At 43.8% G+C, this 18,372-nt stretch overlaps 1 protein-coding gene and 1 pseudogene across 2 annotated transcripts in view; both read right to left on the reverse strand.

The window, feature by feature from the left end:
- Positions 1–18,372, reverse strand: part of Slc4a5 (solute carrier family 4 member 5) — a 135,393-nt gene that overhangs the window by 72,996 nt on the left and 44,025 nt on the right. The window contains exons 1-2 of one of the 2 annotated variants that reach the window (XM_074050026.1): positions 9,481–9,924; positions 6,296–6,425 (exon numbers count right to left, since the gene is read on the reverse strand). In XM_074050026.1, coding sequence (XP_073906127.1) covers positions 6,296–6,348 — 53 coding nt within the window. In that variant the 5' untranslated portion in view covers positions 6,349–6,425; positions 9,481–9,924. Of the gene's footprint in view, positions 1–6,295; positions 6,426–9,480; positions 9,925–18,372 lie in introns of those variants that run through there. The other variant, XM_074050025.1, reaches the window with a different exon arrangement.
- Positions 12,467–14,125, reverse strand: LOC141414843 (small ribosomal subunit protein eS4-like; annotated as a pseudogene).

The following is an 18,372-nucleotide window of genomic DNA, read 5'->3' on the forward strand; positions in this document are numbered from 1 at the left end:
TTTTTACTTCTCACTTGACCAAAGTTCAGATTCATTAAAAAAATCACCTGCTTTCACAGCGTAAGTATCAACATTCAACTAGTGGAGAAAAGGGGAAGTAATCAGGTTAGAAATTAGATGCAAAAGCAGCTTGATAATGGCAAACAGTATGATTACTCAGACCAACAGATCGGCAGAAGATGGAAGTGAGACAACCTTAAAAGCCTTCATCTGACCACAATTCCATGCACAACTCTACTGCAATGAAACAGGGCAACCCCAGCCATGGGGTCTGAACCTGCTGCCCTGGCTCAGGTCACCAGCAATCTCCAGCTCCTTCTGTCTGCTCTTTCACCTCCCTCTCTCTTCAAATCAGGGACCAGCTTGGAGTTCTCCCCACTGCCTCCTGGGAGCCCCTCCACCTGCACCCAGGGCCTGGCTGCATCCAGCAGCCCCTCTCAGCTTTGTGTTCCCTTAAGACATCCTCTTCTGGCCTACTCCATCCTGGCTATTAGAATTCAATATGCTCACATATCTCGTTCTCAAAAACAAAAGCCATGAAAGAAGGGGTGAATTCAAGAGGGTGAATATATTTGATATATTGCAAGAACTTTCATAAATGCCACAATATACTCCCAACACAACAATTTTTTAAAAAAAGCCAAAGACCTCCCTTGAGCCCATGTTCTCCTCAGGAGACTTCTTTAGCTCCTGCATTTTCCGGACAACTACCTTGGTATATTATCCAACTGAATGACCTTCTCCTTTTGACTCTCTTCTTTAACCACTGCCTCTGGCTTCTGCCCACCCCATGCCCAGACTGCTCTCAGCGCTCTATCCTGTGGATGCTCTCCCCTGCTTGTGGGTTATTCCCTGCATCTGTCCCTGATTTCTAGGATGAAACCCTCTTCTTGTTCCTCTCCTAGCTCTCAGGTTTCTCCTAAGTCTCCATTGTGGGTTTTTTCCCTTGGCTCATCCCTGAAATTTTGGGACCCTATTCTGGGCTCTCTTGGCACTTGAATTCCATCTGCATGCTGATGCCTCACAGATCTCTGCCTCTATTAAACTCCAGACGTCGATGTCCATGTGACAACCTGCTGGACATCTCCACTTGGAGTTTTGTCAAATATAACCTGTCAGAAATGGAATTCACCATCAGTCATTCAAAACACAAACAACACATTAAAACCTGCTACTTCTTTTGTGTTTCTTAAACTGCTACCATGAGGTACCCCCTAGCTCAGGTTGGAAACCTAAGCATCTCTTTGACTATCCTTTTCCCATGTCACAAGTCCTGGAAGCACCATCTTTGAAAGTATGTCTTACACCTACCCCTTCTCTCTATCCCTAATACCAACTTCTTAGTTCAGGGTTTCATGTGTCTCCCCTGGACCAGCCTTCTAACTAGCCAAGTATTGCTTCCTTTTAATCTTTCTCCACAGTAAAGCCTGATGATCTCTCTTACACACATACAATTCTGTTCCTTTCTCACTAAAACCCTTCAGTGGTCCTTCAAAGCTCTCGGCATCAAGTTCAATTTCCACAGAGTGGCCTGCATAGGACCCACATGATTGGCCCTTGCTCTGAGGTGTCAACCACAAGGAACTTCTGCCTGTTCTTCTTTGTGCCGGTTTATCCTGGTCTAGGGACCTCTCCGCCCTTGCCTGCCCTCTCCTGGCCAACTCTGACCCACCCTCCAAGTTTTGCTGTGGACACCTCTTCCTCCTGGAAGCCTTCCTTGACCCCTCTTTGTAGATCCCCCTATGCTGCGCATTTACAGTACCCCCATTACCAAATGCCTATTTATTTTCCCCTATGCTCCATTAGACTGAGAGCCCAATTGAGCAAGGATAGCATCTGCCATGGTCCATTTTTTAATCTCTAGCTCCTGGCTCAGGGCTTGTAAATAGTAAGAACTTAGTAAATATTAGCTAAATGAATTAAGTTTGTTGACTTCCGCACTGAGAGCTCTCAGATTTCCACTCTATTTTATATACAAAGTGGACAGCTCTGCCTCCCTAAGGTCAATTCTAGATGGTGTTGGGACTAGAGGACTGGGGATGCATTCTGTCTCACACTGAGAAGGGGAAATGATTCTATACAAGATCCTAAATGGGAGCAAGTTCAAGGTTAAGCTTTCTCCTCCATCTTGTATAGGGAGAAAGTGTCCCTGCCTACATATAGAGAACCATTCAAGGCTTTTGATCCGGTTCAACCCAACTAAGTTGACCCATTTCTCATGCTCCTCTTTCTGCCCTTTCCTTATCACCACAGGAATGTTCTCAAAGTATATGTGTCCCATAAGAACCTTCTGGCAAGTTTATGCTCCTGGGATGTATTGAGTTGAACCAGAGAAGCTTGGATTTGGAATTTGCTTTCAGAGCTCTTGGAAGGCTCTAAGCTCTGGTTATTTCTGTGTAAGCCCAAAGGGCCCTCCATACTTGGGTGGGTTCCAACCTGGGTCATTCACCTTCCCACCCCTCCCCTTATAGTCAGGCAGAGGTGGACTTGAGAAAAGTTGGAATTTTGGACAAGTTGTTTGCTCAGAGTGAGGGGGTCACCCCCACCCCACCTGATCCAATGCTCTCTTCAGGCAAGGTCATTATCAGCAAACAGCTGGCTGCATTTCCCTCGTGGGAATGCTAAAGAGACAGAGTTAATAAAAATCCATCTTATTAACAGCCTGACCTACCAGCATTGATCACATTAGAAATGACGCCACACACACAGTCCCCTTTATGTGCATGGGGCACGGCTCAGTGGAGCTCAAAAAGCCATTTAAATCCACACAGGAGTGACTCCTTCAAGGACCTGAAACATCCCCCAAACTAATAACCCCCGACAAAGCACTGCCGGGGAAAATTCCTTGCGGATTTGAGATTTTCACTCTCTTAATCTCCTAACTCAATAAAGAAAACACTCCCTGCAACAAATTAAATACTTTTATTAAAGGGTCCCCTCTCCCATTCTCTTTGAGTGAGTCTTGAACCTCCCAGGGCCTGAGTGTCTGTATGAAGGGCTATCTCCCACTCCCTGTCATTGTCTTCTGTTACTTCAAGGAGGCATGGAACCAAACCAGGATTTGCTGATTCTTGAGTCTGGAAACTTCTGACACCTCTGGCTTCCCTGAGGTGGGTCCCACATCCTGTTAGCTGAGAGAAATGTTTCACATTCTTTTAATGGGGTGACAGGTCTTCAATGGGTCTGACCGAAGCACCTTTACTCTTATAGTCTGTCTGAAAAAGGACCCAGCCAAGATTCCAGGTCACAGTGGACTTTTTTGTCCAACAATCAAACCCTTCTGGCTTCCCTGGTTGCTGGCTGGTCATACCTTGAAAGGGTAGTTGGAAACCAGATGGAGTTAGCTATACAGATTTCAGGAGGGTGGAACAGAAGTGGACAAAAGGGAGTTGAGACGGAGAAGCCCTCAGCTCTCTCCTACTGCTTCTTGCTCCCACATTGGCTCTCAGCTTCTCACCTCTCGGATCTGCCTGGAACTGGTTTCAGTCATAGAGACTTTTGGTCACCACTGTCCTTTCACATGAGTTTAAGGCCCTTCCTAAATCTTCTCAGATACTGTTCTCAGAAAGCCTACCTTGCAGGGAAATCCACTGCCTTGCAGGTGATAACTGCCAGAACCCTATAGTTTAAGAGGAACTTCCTTCTAGAAACACCTCAGCTATAGTTTACATTTCATCACAGGGTCTGTAGTGCAAAGACCTCTGTGGATCTACACAGAGAGAACAGAAACAGGGTATGTTTAGTCAGTGGTGACAATCAGGTCTCCGAGGGTCTGAGGCCTTCTTAGCAAAGGCTCTGTGGCTGTGTGATAGGCCCATACAGTGAGTGGAAATAACTGTGGGGGTCTGCACATAGAGGCTGCCCAGGGCGGAGAGAAAGTACCCTCTCTTTCCCGGGCCTCTGAGAAGGCCCTTTCTAACTTCCCTCCTCTCTATTCACTCACATCCATGGCAAACATTGGCTTCAGGCCCCAGCCCTCAGAGGTTAGTTAAGCCATATTAGCCCAGAGTGGTCTCTGGCTCATTTGAAATGTCCTTTTCCTTCTGTGAACCCTGTACAGAGGTCCTAGGCTTCACAGCTGTCCCTATTAATCTCCAATTTCAACAGAATTACCTTCAGACCGATATCCTCCCCCCCGCCACACACACATATCAGATGTTAAAACAGTATCTAGAATTTGAAGCAGGGCAGGGAAATGGCTGAGAAAATGGGGAAAGCATGACAAATGGATGCCTCAAGCTAGGAAGTCAGACAGCAGAGAGGTCTGGGCTAGAATTCAGACTTGGCTATGTGCCTGCTCTGATCCCTGACAAGCCACTTGTCTTTATATACCAAAGAATCCCATCTGTAAAATGGGATAGCAGTTTCAGCAGCCCCCTTATGGTCACTGTGCAACTTGAACAATATGAGCCTATAAATCACCTTAGAATTCAGTGAACAGGCTGATGGGAGCAAGCTCTAGGGCTTGCACACAGTGACTGGGCCTAGCTGTGGGGCCGAGAATTCATTCCTCCCCAGGATGTGCAAGACTTTGCTGGTCTACCCAGTGGCCTTTCTTCCAGACACCTCTGCAGGAGAGACAGAGCAGGGATTCCTTAGGATGTCCAACTCTGTTCCTTCTCACTCTGTGTAGCAACTGATCAGGCCAGGAAGGGATGAGGGTGAATCCAGGCTGCAGTGGAGGGAGCTGTCAGGCTCTTGGTGTTAGGTCACAGAGCCAGTCCTGGGCACAGGGGTGTGTGTGTGTGTATGTGTGTGTGTGTCACTGGGGTTTGAACTCATGCTCAGGGCCTCATGCTTGCTGAGCAGGTGCTTTTACCACTTGAGCTACTCTGCCAGCCCTCAAAAACTAGTCCTTAAGGGAGTGAAAACATGTTAGCTGGCACTAACCATTAATGGTTTGCAGTACACCAAAATTCAATCTACCTAACAAATCTTACTCCTTAGCATTTAATTTCTTTCATTAGAAATAAGTTAAATTCAATTTAATTTAACAAAGTTAGTTAAAACTTTTCCTGTTGGGGTGTAGAGTTATAATCTAAAATGAAGAAAGGTTCAGAGGGCTGGCAAGAGTGGTTCAAGTGGTAGAGTGCCTGCCTAGCAAGCATGATGCCCTGAGTTCAAACTCTAGTATTGCCAAGGAAAAAAAAGAAAGAAAGAAAGAAAAGTTAAGAAATATCAACACAGATTGTCTTCCAGACTCTCTCTCAGCATCCTCTCAGGAACCTTTCTGCTGCTCTTACCATTTCCTCCCTTCTCCATGGAAAGAAACAGTTTGGTTCAGTATCCATTCTGTCCCAGGCATTGGGAGTATGGGCAGTGCCAACCATTCCTTACCAGTACTCTTCTTCAGTTCCTGTGACTTCACCATGTGGTTTCCCTTCAGCCTTCCAGATCTCTTATTCCTTCTCCTACACCTCTAACTGGAGTTCTCTTTGTTCCCCACACTTTCCTCCATGGCTCCACCTCTGCAGCTCACTCTACTTGTCCAACCCCAAATTCTGCTAAGTCCCTTTTCTTCAGTGGCCCACTAGAGTTTTCAATATGGATTTTCCCTGCCACTCAGACTTGGTATGCCTGGCACACATTTCGCTGCCTTTGAGAAGTCCTTCCTGGCTACCTCAGGACCCTTGGTACTTTCCCTTCTATAGCGATTAGTTTGAGCCATATGACATTAAAGAATACATGCCTTAGCTGGGTGTAGTGGTACATGCCTGTAATCTCAGCTACTTGGAAGCTGAGATCAGGAGGATCACATTTCAAAGCCAGCCCAGGCAAAAAGATAATGAGACCCCATCTCAACAAATAAGCCAGGTGTCTGGTTCACTTCTGTAATCCAGCTACATGTGAGTTATAAATAGGAGGATTGCAGCTCTGGGCAAAAAGTGAGACCTTATCCCCAAAATAACTAAAGCATAAAAGGGCTTGGGGAATGACTCCAGTACTAGAACATTTGCCTAGCAAGTATGAGGCCCTGAGTTCAAACCCCAGTACCATCAAAAAGAATAATCCTTTCATTATTTTTCCAGGATCTCACAGGTAACTATTTTATCTCCCCACTTGGATTTTCATTTCTTTGAAGATAAAGACAAAGACATTTATGTTTACATCTTAAAGTCCAATGCAGTTCTGGACACCAAGAAAGGGATATGGGAGGGTCTTTGTGAGCCACCAAGATTCCTGGAAAAATTCAAGATACAAGATGCTATTTCCCACCAGGAAGGTCAGCCCAGCCTAAACCCTGGGCACATTGTAGAGAAGCCTCCACTATCTCCCTTCTGGGGCTCCATCTCACCTGGCTGACTCCTTCCACTCCATCTGGTCTCCATCATGCTGCAGAGTGTCCATTTCTGTGAAAAGGGTGGGGTTGGGAGCCTCATCTTCCTCCCCCAGGATGTCCTGGAGCTGCTCAGCAGCTGGAGACCCTGTAAAAGAAGGGTGACTGAGTTCCCTATGGAAGGCAGGAGGGCCAAAAGACTAACAGAAATGGATCAGGTGCCAAGAGCCAGGAAAAACTATTTCCTAATTTAATAAAACTAAGTTCAGCTTTGGGTCACACTGAATTCACATCATGTTGGATTAGATGCAGATGAGACATTCTTTGAGATAAAACAGATGAAAAGATTTGGTCTGTATTTTAAGCCCAACATCTTGCAGCCGGCAGCAAAAAAAGTATGGAAAATGGTCAAAGCCAAGGCAGCAGCAAAAACCAGAAATGGAATAGAGAAGTGAAATGAGAAACACTCTAGCCCAACTTCAGCATGACAAAACTGAAGAGGTCCTTTTTCCTGTTAGGCACCAAACCATTTGACTCCCAAAGGTGATCTCGAAGAATCACTCAGCCATGCAAAAAGATGTGCTTGCACCATGGTGCTACATGAGCCCACCTTCTCCATTGGCAAGGTGGGCCTGTTTCCTGAGCCCTCAGCCTGCTCTCCAATGGCCCACTAGCAGTCACTTCAGGGATGTCCAAGCTCAGTATTCCATCACTGAATATCTCTTCCCCAAACCTGCTTCCCTCCCCCTCTCTCCTTCTTTACCTCCCTCCCTCCCTCCCTTCCTTCTTTCCTTCCTTCCTTCCAATATTTAGTGAATGTCTACTATGTTCCAGGAAGGCATTATACTAGGTTTTGGAAAATAAATCTGTAAAGAAGATTCATGTGTCCTTGCTATCTTAAGAGAGACAGAGACAGATAATAAACAAGTAAACAAATTATAAATGCTTATTTCAGGTAGGATAAGTACTCTGAAAAAGACAAAATGCCCAGGAGAGCTATAGGAGATAGCATGGTCAGGAAAGTTCTCTGAGGAGGGTTATTTGAACTGTGACTTGAAGTATAAGAATGAGCCACTTCTGTACATCTCAAAGAAAAGTGCTTGAGTATTCCAGACACCCTGAGGAGGGAATGTGCTGGTCAATGTTCCTGCAACATGGTTAGCCAGGGAAGAGGGATGACATGATGTCAAAGTGGTGACAAATGTCTTGGCTAAAGGAATCCCTGTCCACCCACTGCACAGGCCAGAAACCCTAGGGTTATATCACCTTACCTTTTTCCCTTATCTCTGCCTCCGAATTAGAGATAGCAAGAATACATTCCCTCCTTATCAACCCATTGCTGTGCCCTGATTTAGCCTCCTGTTAACCTTCCCTTGAGCCTCATCATGTCTTCCCCTTTCTCCCAGTCTCTTACCTCCTCAGCTTATCATACCCTCTCCTCAGTTATTTCTCAATGGGTCTCCAGTGGTCAATAATTTTAACAATCCTTTCATCACACCTACTCTCTTCCCTTTTGACTGCCCCCATAAAACCAGCTAGTTAATGCCCAAACGAGAATCCATAGGTCCCAGTCTTCATTTCTTCAAGTGTGTCTGACAGTTCTAGGGGGAGGCAGGATGCACAGTGGACTTCTAATCCACCTATACATGAGTATGAATCTCAGAATTGCTACTATGCACAAGAAAATTCAGTCTGCATAAATGGGGTTGTTGGTAGGAAGAAATCAAGTAAGGAGAATAAAACACCTAAACTACTCTTTTAGAAAGTGCTAACTCCCCTCACCCCAAACCCAGCACCCAGGCACATAAATTCCACTGCAGAAAACCACTCAACTATGCAAATGGTGGGCTTCTGCTCTCAGGAGGCCTCAAGTGCAGCAAACTTCCACTCGCTCTTATCAAGCCTCCTTCCCTATGCCCTTCGATGTCATTGTTCCTAACCTTTACTCCTTTCTTTCAGCTTCTTGAGCCATCTTTTACCCCACTTCACCAAGAAAATAAAGGCTTCCAAGCATGAAATCCATTAGATTCCTTTCCTTTAGTCCTTCTGTGTCCTTACCCTTGTTGCCATCCATATTTGAACAAAAGGAGTCCTTCCTCCTCCCTAATCCCTGGTTCTGTCCATTAGTCTAAAAGCCCTCACTTCTCCCAGTGCCACACCCATTCCCATGGCCTAGCAGCAGTTTATTTTCATTTTTAATTTTTTGATTTGAGACAGGGTTTCACTTTGTAGCCTAGGCTGACTAAGAACTCGTGATCTTCCTGCCTCAGCCTCTGAAATGCTATGATTACATATGTATACCACCACACACAGAGTTTGCTTTAAAATCATTTCAGACATTTTCATGTGGTGGATTCCTAGGAGTCATGGTGCTCTTTGGGCAGCACTATAAAATATGGCACACATAAGTTAGAAATAATTTTACTAGCAGAAAACACAATTAATTTATCTGTATGTAGATCAATGGACCTCATTTATTTAAATGGATTATATTTTCAAAGTTATTTTTAATATGGCATATTGATTATTAACACTTGCTGGCAGACACTAAAGGCTTAAGGAAATTTTATAGAAGGAAACCAACAATTGAGAAAACATTTCTTTTTTTCAAATTGGGAGAGGGCACAGTGATGACTTGATTTTGAGGAGTCACACCAATTCCTCATGGGATCAGAGTTCAATAACTCCCTGCCTCCCTCCCTTCTCAGCAGTGTTGGGGATTGAACCCAGGGCCTAGCAAATGCCAGGCAAGTACCACTAAGTCACACCCCCAGCCCTCCATAACTACTCTTTTAAAATATAGTTTTGATCATATTACCGTTCAGGTAAAATACCTTCAATAAAGGTTTTTCTAAAGCCTAGGGCTAGTGATATGGCTGAAAACATCTCTTGTGTTCTGGCCCTCACCTGCCTTTCTATATTCTGGCATGTCCCTCATCTAGCTGCCCTGGATCCCAGCTACCTTGGACATCAACTGTCCCCCTCCCCCTGACCCCAGCCATAGAGAACCACACACAATTTTCTGAAGAGAGGGGCATGCCCTCTCCCTTCCCACACACCTTGGGTCTCTGAGCCTACGATTCCACAAGTCTGGAATCTCTCCCTTCAAAGCCAAGAAGAAGGCAAATAAATGGACAGATTATGGAGAGATGAGAAAGGTACAGAGAGTACCTTTTGGGGTACCAGCATATTTGGGGTATTACCTGCTCCCTGGAATAGTTGAGCACTGGATTCTCCGACTGTCGGTGCTATCTCTAGCCCCAGCCTATCTCTGTGCTGCTACTCTGGCCGCTGCCTCCACAAGTCCTCTTCCTCACACAACAAAATCACTTTTGTTTCTAGTTAAGCGAAGGATAGGCGGGGAGAAAAGGAGAGGAGGAGCAGAAAGAGAGAGAGACTGGGGAGATGGAAGGCTATATGTAAAGAGAGCAAATTAAAGATACTGAGAGAGAGAGAGAGAGAGATCTTAGGTGCACTAGAGAGAGAAGGGCTCAGTGGCCATAGTGAAAGCTCAAGCAGGAAGCTGGGTCGCCACAGCAGCAGGGGTGGTAGCAGCTGAGGACCTGTGAGAGGACTACAGAACTGCCCCTTTACCCCCTCCTCCATGAGCCCTTCCCCCAGGCCTGAAGGCTCCGTGAGAGCCCAGGCACCTCTCCTCAGTCTCCTTTATAAAGGCCGAGGTAGGATTTGCTTATGACTCCCCAGGACTTCCTTAAGAGCTTTGGCCACAGGTGAACTGGCTGGACAGGGGCCCCTGTTCTCTCAGCCACACAGCCCCAGCTTCAGGGGGAGGTGGGGTTGGTGGAGAATGGCGCTTACTCTGGTGTCTCTCATTTTTACAGCAAGCAATGTTTTTGTTTGGTCAATAATGTTCCAGGTGGCTGATTTCTTTCCTTTCCCAACTTTAAATCCAAACTCCAGGTCTTCTTTCTATTCATCCACCTCTAAGACAAAGTCCCAAATATTATCACTCATTTCCTGGGAACCCATGGACAGTGGGAACTGGTCACTTCAGGGCACGTGTGAACCCCACTGGGGAATTATTTTGTCCTCTGAGAAACTCCTAATCTCCTGGGTTTGTTTCAGCAACTGCTTACTAAGGACTTAGAATGTGCCAAGGTTGATTAGAGGTCACGGAGCAGTTGCTGCTCCAAAAGCTACAAACCCTGAATTCACTAGGTCTTAGAGCTCAGAGAGAGCTTAGTGATGGTCGAGTCCAAACCCTCATTTCACAGATGAGAAAACAGAAACCCAGTTTGTACCACAAAAGGCCCCAACACCAGTGCAGGTGAGTGGAGCCTGGGGAGAGCCAGCACCTCCTGCCATCCTCCATTCCACACTGTGCCATGGCCAGCTCCACTGACCACATTTTCATACCTGAGGCTTAAGGATCAAGTGTGCCCATTTTAAAGCTGAAGAAACAGAAGGAAAGGGTCAAGGTCATGTGTTGAATGCTGGGCTCCAAGCAAAGCTACCATTACACTGACCCCTGCAGCAGGCAGCCCAGCAATTTCTGCTTAAGTAGGCAGTGAGGGGCTGGACCCCTCTGAAGGTCCTGGGCTCTACAAGCTGCATTACACTGTGGCTGTGTTTAGCTCAGCCCCTTCTGAGTGCTTCAGAGAAGCTACTACAATTCATATCAAGTAAGAAACCGGGGTCGGGTGAGGCTCAATGCCAAAGAAAATGCCAAGGATGCCAGAAGGACTCTCTCTGTTAAAGTTTTATAGGACCTGTGTTCAACTCCTGAAGGTGCTAATTGCTAGCAGCAGCACCTTAGCTAGGTATTAAGCTACCCAAGTCTTAGTTTTCCCAACTATAAAATAGAATAGTCACACCCACCTCCCTGGATTATGGTGGAGATTAAATGAGATAGTATAGATAATGTGCTGGTGTAGTGATCGGCATATAGCAGTCACTCAATAAATGATACCACCATTATTATTGCCAACAGGTATGACTCCTCCTCCCTTATTACCTATTACCAGCCTTCTGCTTCTAAACATTCCAGGGCCCAATACCTTTTGGCTTCTAACCTCCCATGCTGCTCCCAAATACCTGTTGCCTTTCTACCCCTGATGCCTCCCCTCTCAATTCCCTTCCTTCCTGCCCATACGCTGGGCTACTGCATTAGAGTTTTTCTAATATAGTCCAGGTAACGTTTACATGCAGCATGTCACAAGCTAATCCGCGAAATGAGAAATGCCACAGGTAATAACAGCCCCTCTGTTGTATAAAGAACTCTGAGAGGAACATAGCATGAGCCCAACGGTAGGAATGGATTCAGCCAACAGTTTCTGGGAAAAACATAAGCTTGGCAGGAATGAGCTTCAGGAAGCACACTACAGAGGAATAGAGAATGGTGTTGTTACTGAATGAAGACTGACTAATCATTGGATGAGCAGAACACAATGATCTAGTGAACTGCAGACCACCAAACACCATAGACTTCAACTCCTAGGGAAGACCCAGAGAGCATTTATGGCTACCAAGAAGTCAGTGCGTCTTGTGGCTCTCAGCTCTGGGTGAGTCATTGCAGAGATTCCCTCTCAGGCTTCACATTGAATGCTAGACAGTCAGCTTTGCAAGGTCAGGGTCTGTCTTGTTCACATCACACTGATGGCCAGCAATACAGGGCTCACACAGCATGGGCACTCAATAAATATTTGCTGGGTGAGTGAATTTCACTGATTAACACTCATGAGCACAACAGCTGAGATTAGCTACTGCAAGAAAGGAGCCAAGAACAAGGAAATGGAGCTGAGGGGTGGAGCAGCGGGGGTGGGATAAGCTGTGAATAGTTCAAGTCCACAGAATACTGGGGAGTGAAAGATAGAACCTGAGAGTGCCAAAGTCATTCTAGTGTGAAGTGGGTTTTTGAGAGGAGATTGGAAGCTCCAAATCCCAATTTCATGGGCAATAAAGTTCTTTTTCTCTAAAGTTTACATAAACTCCAAATGTGCTGGGAGAGGAAGAGTAGAAAATCTGCCCATTCCTCTTTATAGGAATCCCTTCTGCAGTACGTATCTTTGGGGATGTCTGCCCAGCCCATGTCCCTTATTCCCCAAGGATGACCCCCTGGAGGGTATCTTTGGCTAACACATGAACTGTCACCCTGGCCACAGTTAATTGGACCAAGAGTAGTTAATTGGACATCTGACTTATGCCTGAAATTTTTGAATTACGTCTCAGAGTTAACTTGTCTGTCCTGATGATTTCCGGGAGATAGAGCCTGAAAACTGGAACCTAAGGGCACAGTCAGGCAGAAAACCCTGGGCTGCTAAAAAAGATGAATCAAACAGACCTGGCAGAGGAAGCTGTGGGAAGAGTCCATGCAGCCCCAGAAAGGCGACTTGGAGGAGGCTGCATTCTCCCACTTGAAGTTGTCTGTTCCTTCTGTTTACTGAAGCTTGCCCACCCCCTCTCCTTCTTATGTTGTATTATCTTTAATTAAGTGCAAAACCTCTCTTCTTCTCCAACATGTCACCTAGAGAACATTTCACACACTATTCTGCCTCTTGTCTCTCTCTTCAACGATGGTGAGGCTAACTCCTTTTTCTCTAAGAAGAAAAATTCAGGGTTTGTTGCCTTTGCCAATAACAAAATGTTGGAAAACCAGCTGGAAAAGCTATTGCTTTTGGCATCTTTCACTTGAATCATATCAGAAGAGCCAGGCTATCTCTCTCTGTTGGTGATCACACCAATTCTTTCCAAGTTACCACCTCTGCTCACTACACTCAAGTTACCAGTGTCAAAGCTGATGAAATTGGTTATCTTGCCAGTCTCCAAATCAATTTGAATGGTGTCATTCACTTATGATGAAGGGATGAGGACAGTGAATAGTATGAGCATGAAGGTCACAAGATGAGTGATTCCTTTGTGCCCAAAAACATCTTTCTCACTTTGCACAACTTGTACTTGTTGTACTTGTACTGGCCTCCTCAGATATAATACAATGAACAGCAAAGCAAGCCTTGGTGACACAGATCAGACAGAAATTCTCTTGTCTTGCCAAAACTGATAACATCCATAAAACAAGCAGGGTAGATTATATAATTTCTGACCTTGCTGTCAATCTCAGTGAAGCGCTGTATGCAGATCTTCATTACTTCATCTCCTGTCAGGGCATACTTAAGACTATTCTTTAGGAAAATGATAAGAGGTAGACATTCTCTCAACTTGTGGGATGGACATATTTTCTTACTGGTAAATGGATGAAGAGTAAAGACACTAATCAGTTTATCCATCATCCAATGATTTTGAGCTGCTATCCACTTCAGATGCCTCTCAGGACCACGAGTCACGGATGAGCTAGGAACAGAAAGAGGCCCACCTTCTTTCTGTACACCTGAAGATTGTAGATTAACTACACATTAAAGTTAGTTAGGAATGCTCAAACCCTTCCTTCCCAGGTGCTCTCTAGTCCCAAGTTCAGGAGAAGGTCATCCTTAGAAGGGTACTTGCCAGAAATGCTGACCACAACAAAAACAACAAAGACAAAAGTCACTTTAATCAATATAGGAACTCTGATCATTTAGATCTTCTTTAGATCCACTGGACTGCAACTCTCACGGTACACAATCCAATTCCAGAAGAGGCTGTTTATCAAAACACTGCCTCACTGAGGCACCCACCTGTCTGGAACCCACATACCTTCCCATACCCCTTTCTTTGAAAAATCATATAAAGACTCTCCCTTAGAACTAGGGGGTAAGCTGTTCATTACAAGTGAGAGTCAACTGCCTTCCAACAATGCCATCTTGTTGCTAAAAAAGTTCTTTCTTTCTGTCACTCTGCCTCTAGATTCATTGACTCTGATGGCAGCTAACTGAAGCTTGTGTGGTTACTATATAAATTCTCTCTCTCTCTCTCTCTCTCTCTCTGCCAGTGTGTGTGTGTCTATCTCTGTCTTTCCTTCTTTAGCCAATGCAGCTCAAATAGATTTCTGATACTATGATAAGATCACCTTCTCATCAAGTCCCCATATATGAAATTCTAGGGTGGGGGAACCTTCTTGAAAATTGTAAGTGTATTCAGAGTTAATAAAGAATGCTGAGTCACTGTAATGAGAATAATTAGAAGAAGGTGCTGGGAATTAGTTAAAGACAGCAGAGCAAAGCAGAGGCAGAGCAGGCTAAAGAAAGAAAGGAAGGTCAAGGAAAGACACCTTAGCCTTGGTCCTGGAAAAAGAAGAAAGCTAAGCTGCATCAGGTTGGCATGCACATGGCTGGCTCCCCTTTTTGGGTGCTTGTGAATGGCACCAGGAATGAGAAAATTCTCTGTATATTTGCTTGGGGGGACCTTAGCCAAGGCTCATTGACAAATTCAAATAAGCAGTCTCTCAGTCTTTCCCTTCTGAGTCCCCCATATCACTGTTCCTCTGAGCCTAGGAAGGGCATCAACCTGTGAAATGAGAGAGGAGACCCCATAGAGAAAAGAGAACAATGACACCCACCTCATTGGTGCTCAATCACTCATGGAAAGTCAAAATGGAAAAAGGCAATTAATTGTATTGCATCTGCATTCCTAATTTAAGATGTATAAAATGTTACCAAGAGTCTTCCATTCACAGGTTGTCCTTATTGTTTCAGTAAATATAAATGCAGTAAACTGAAGAAATTCTCATTTAAAACCAGTCAGCTAAGTTTGGCCCCAGTGGTACATGGCTGTAATCCTAGCTACTTGGGAGGCTGAGATCAGGAAGACTGTTGTTCAAGGCAGGCCCTGAGCAGATAGTTTGTGAGACCTACATCTCCAAAATAATCAGAGCAAAATGGACTGGAAGAGTGGCTCAAAAAGTAGAGTACCTGCTTTGAAAGTGTGAAACCCTGAGTTCAAACCCCAGTCCCACCAAAATAATAAAAATTTAAAAACTTGAAAAAAAAAAAAAAAAAACCTCTAAGCCAAGAAAGAGATCTTGAGGAAGTTCACAAATAACAACAAGGAGGTGTAAGGAGGAGACCCAAGAGGACAGTGACTGTGGGTTAGAAGTGCCAAAAATATAGTAGGAGAATGAAACTGCAGAGAAAAGTGGCCAAAGGAAACTTGGCCAGAGGATTTTTAAGAATAGGGATATCTAGTATCTCATTTTAAAAATTGTATGCCTCTGCAATGTAAAACCCCTCCATGCTTTGACCCTCCAACAAAGCCTGATATTTATATATAAGCCTTAAATGACCCAATTTGGGGGAACCAAAGACTTCATGTCTGAGCTGATCTGGAAGGGAAAGAGGTTAACTGATTACAGGAGATGAAACAGCAAGACTGAATGCTCCCCAGGCAGGAGCTTGAATCAGAATAATACTGAGGTTAGAAGCCACTGGAAATTTATAAACATTTAGGCAGAGGCATGGACATTCCCACAATGTGGGTGTTGTGTCATGGACTCAGGTTTACACCCTTTAGCCCAATGTGAATATAGTTTAGAAAGTCAATCAAGTTCTTAGCAGTCAATCAAGTTAGACTCAAGCAGGGCATATGAGTAATAGAACCATCAAGAACCTCAGAAAAGAAGTTTCATTGGTTCATTTGCAAAGTAGGGCACTCCTTCCCCTTAAGATCTTAAGGTCACTAAGTTGGAATTCTCTTCTAATGGAGTTTTTTGTTTGTATTTTGTTTTTAGAATAGCCCTTGTAGCTGGAGAGTGAATGTTGTATGCATTGGTAATTTTGGACCCAGGCTTAAGGTGTCAAAAGGGAAGAAGAGACTGAACAGTAAATATAGGCTTCCTTTGGAGACTTTAACTAGCCTTTTTACCCCTGCTTCAGTAGGGGGAGGTGCATAAAAGGTCTAGAATGATCTTTATCCCTTCCCCTCTCCTTCTTTTTCCCCTTTCTTTATTCTCTCTACCATTCTTTCCAAGATCTAAATTGCTAAGTAGACAAAGGTAAGGAAGCAACTCCATGTGAAAGTCTCAAAGTAAAAGAAACCCAATTATCTTTGTGTCTCTGTTTGAAAGACAGCCTGCTTCAGAAACTCCTTGGTGGAGGAGATGCCTTAGAAAGAAATTGTTCTTCTACCCTAACCTTGCTCCTTTCTCATCAGAAACAGGGAAAGAACAGCAACAGGAAGCTTTTCTTAAACCTTCATCTTAAAGTCAGAACTAGGTGAGGTTTCAATGTCTGGAAAGAAAGCCTGTTCTCTCCTTTACAGTTTATGTTGGGTGGTTTGATGTTTAGTAACCCTAGAGTAAGTAGTTGAACACCTGGCAAATAGAAGCAGGCTTCAATTTTTTTTCATGGTCCTACTATCAGAAGGATTTCATAAACTCAGCATCAGGGAGGAAAGCCCAGTCAAACATATGTCCACTTGAGGAAAAAGATGGGCTCCATGCTTGTAAATTGGGCTAACTCTCTGTTAAGAGCATGTTAAGGCATCATATGACGTATTTAGTATCTCTTTGTAGCTCATTTAGTAACTCATGACAGTTTGGTGCTTTAAAAAGACAGTTTCCCTGGGGATGACCTGGTTTTAGGAGTGAAAGTCCTATCTCCTTCATCCTGGGAAACCCCTCTGTCCTGAGCAGACTGACATAATTGGTCACCCTACATAATCTCTCACCTTACAGTAGAGGATCCTAAGACTCTAAGGTCTCCTAGGTTGGACTTGACTTAGTTGTGTCTTGGTTCCAGTTCTTGTTAGCAGCCTAGGAAAGCAGAAATGCAACCATATCTAAAGCTGCTTCTAATTCTCCTGTTCTAATGGCCTCTCAAGAGGTTCTCAGAAACAGGCATGGTAGTACATTCCTGTAATCTCAGCACTAGGGAAACTAAGGCAGGAGAATTAAGAATTGGAGGACAGTCTGGGCTACATAGGATGACTGTGTCTCAAAAAGCAAACAAAAACATAGATTCTCAGACAAGAAAACACATTTTTCCTAGGCAGAAAATATGGATCTTATCAATTCTCTCCACATCTTGATGGTTCTATTAATCATATATACTCTGCTTGAGCCAAACTTGATTGACTGCTAAGAATCGAGTTCCCAAATTATATTCACACTGGGGAGAAGAGGTGGAGAGAGAGAGAGAGAGAGAGAAAGTGAGAGATTAAGGAAGATATATTATCCTATTGCCTATGCCTTTCACCATAATGCAAACTGACTACTTTGGAAGGATTTAATTACTAGCCCATGTCCAAAATGGTGGCTGACCAATGACCAAAGATGTCTTAGAAAAGAAAGCAGAACAGTGAAAAGGACTTTGGAGCCAACAGACCAGTTTTAATTCCCTAACTATTATTACTAGCTGCATCACACACCATCTCTTTGAACTTTAGTTTCCTCATCCAAAGACGGGAAAATAATATCTCCCTTTTTGTGCTGATGCAAGCAGTAATTAATAAAATGTGTTCTGCCTGATTTCAAACTGTATTACAGAGCTAGCGTAATCAAAACAGCATGCTATTAGCATAAAGACGCATAAACTAATAGAACAGAACAGAGAACCCAGAAATATACCCATGCATATGTGGTCAACTAATATCTGACAAAGGTGACAAAAATACACAATGAAGAAAAAATAATTACTTTAATAACTGGTGTTGGGAAAACTGGATATCCAATAAGCAAAAGAATGAAATTGGACATCTATCTTACACCACTCACGAAAACTAATTCAAAATAGATTAAAGACTTAAATATAAGACCCCTAAACCATAAAACTCAGAAGAGAAAACTGGGAAAAATCTCCTTGACATTAGTTTTAGCAACGGTTTTTTTATATATTACACCAAAAGCACAGGCAAAGAAAAGCAAAAATAAACAAGTGGAGTATATCAAACTAAAAAGCTTCTGCATAGAAAAGGAAACAATCAACAAAGTGAAAAGGAAACCAATATAACAGGAGAAAATAGTTGCAAACCATATATCTAGTGAGGGTTAATATCCAAAATATATGAAGAACTTATACAATTTAATATCAAAAATACAATCTGATTTTAAAAAGGGGCAAAGGACACTTTTTTCTATAGAAGACATACAAATGGCAACTGACATTTATGATGTTGAATATAAAAAACTGTTCAACATCACTAATTTTCCATGAAATGCAAATCAAAACTATAAGGAAAACCTTGCCAAGTATCACATGCTGGGATCA

Source organism: Castor canadensis, chromosome 12 (genome assembly GCF_047511655.1).
Source record: "Castor canadensis chromosome 12, mCasCan1.hap1v2, whole genome shotgun sequence".
NCBI lineage: Eukaryota > Metazoa > Chordata > Mammalia > Rodentia > Castoridae > Castor > Castor canadensis.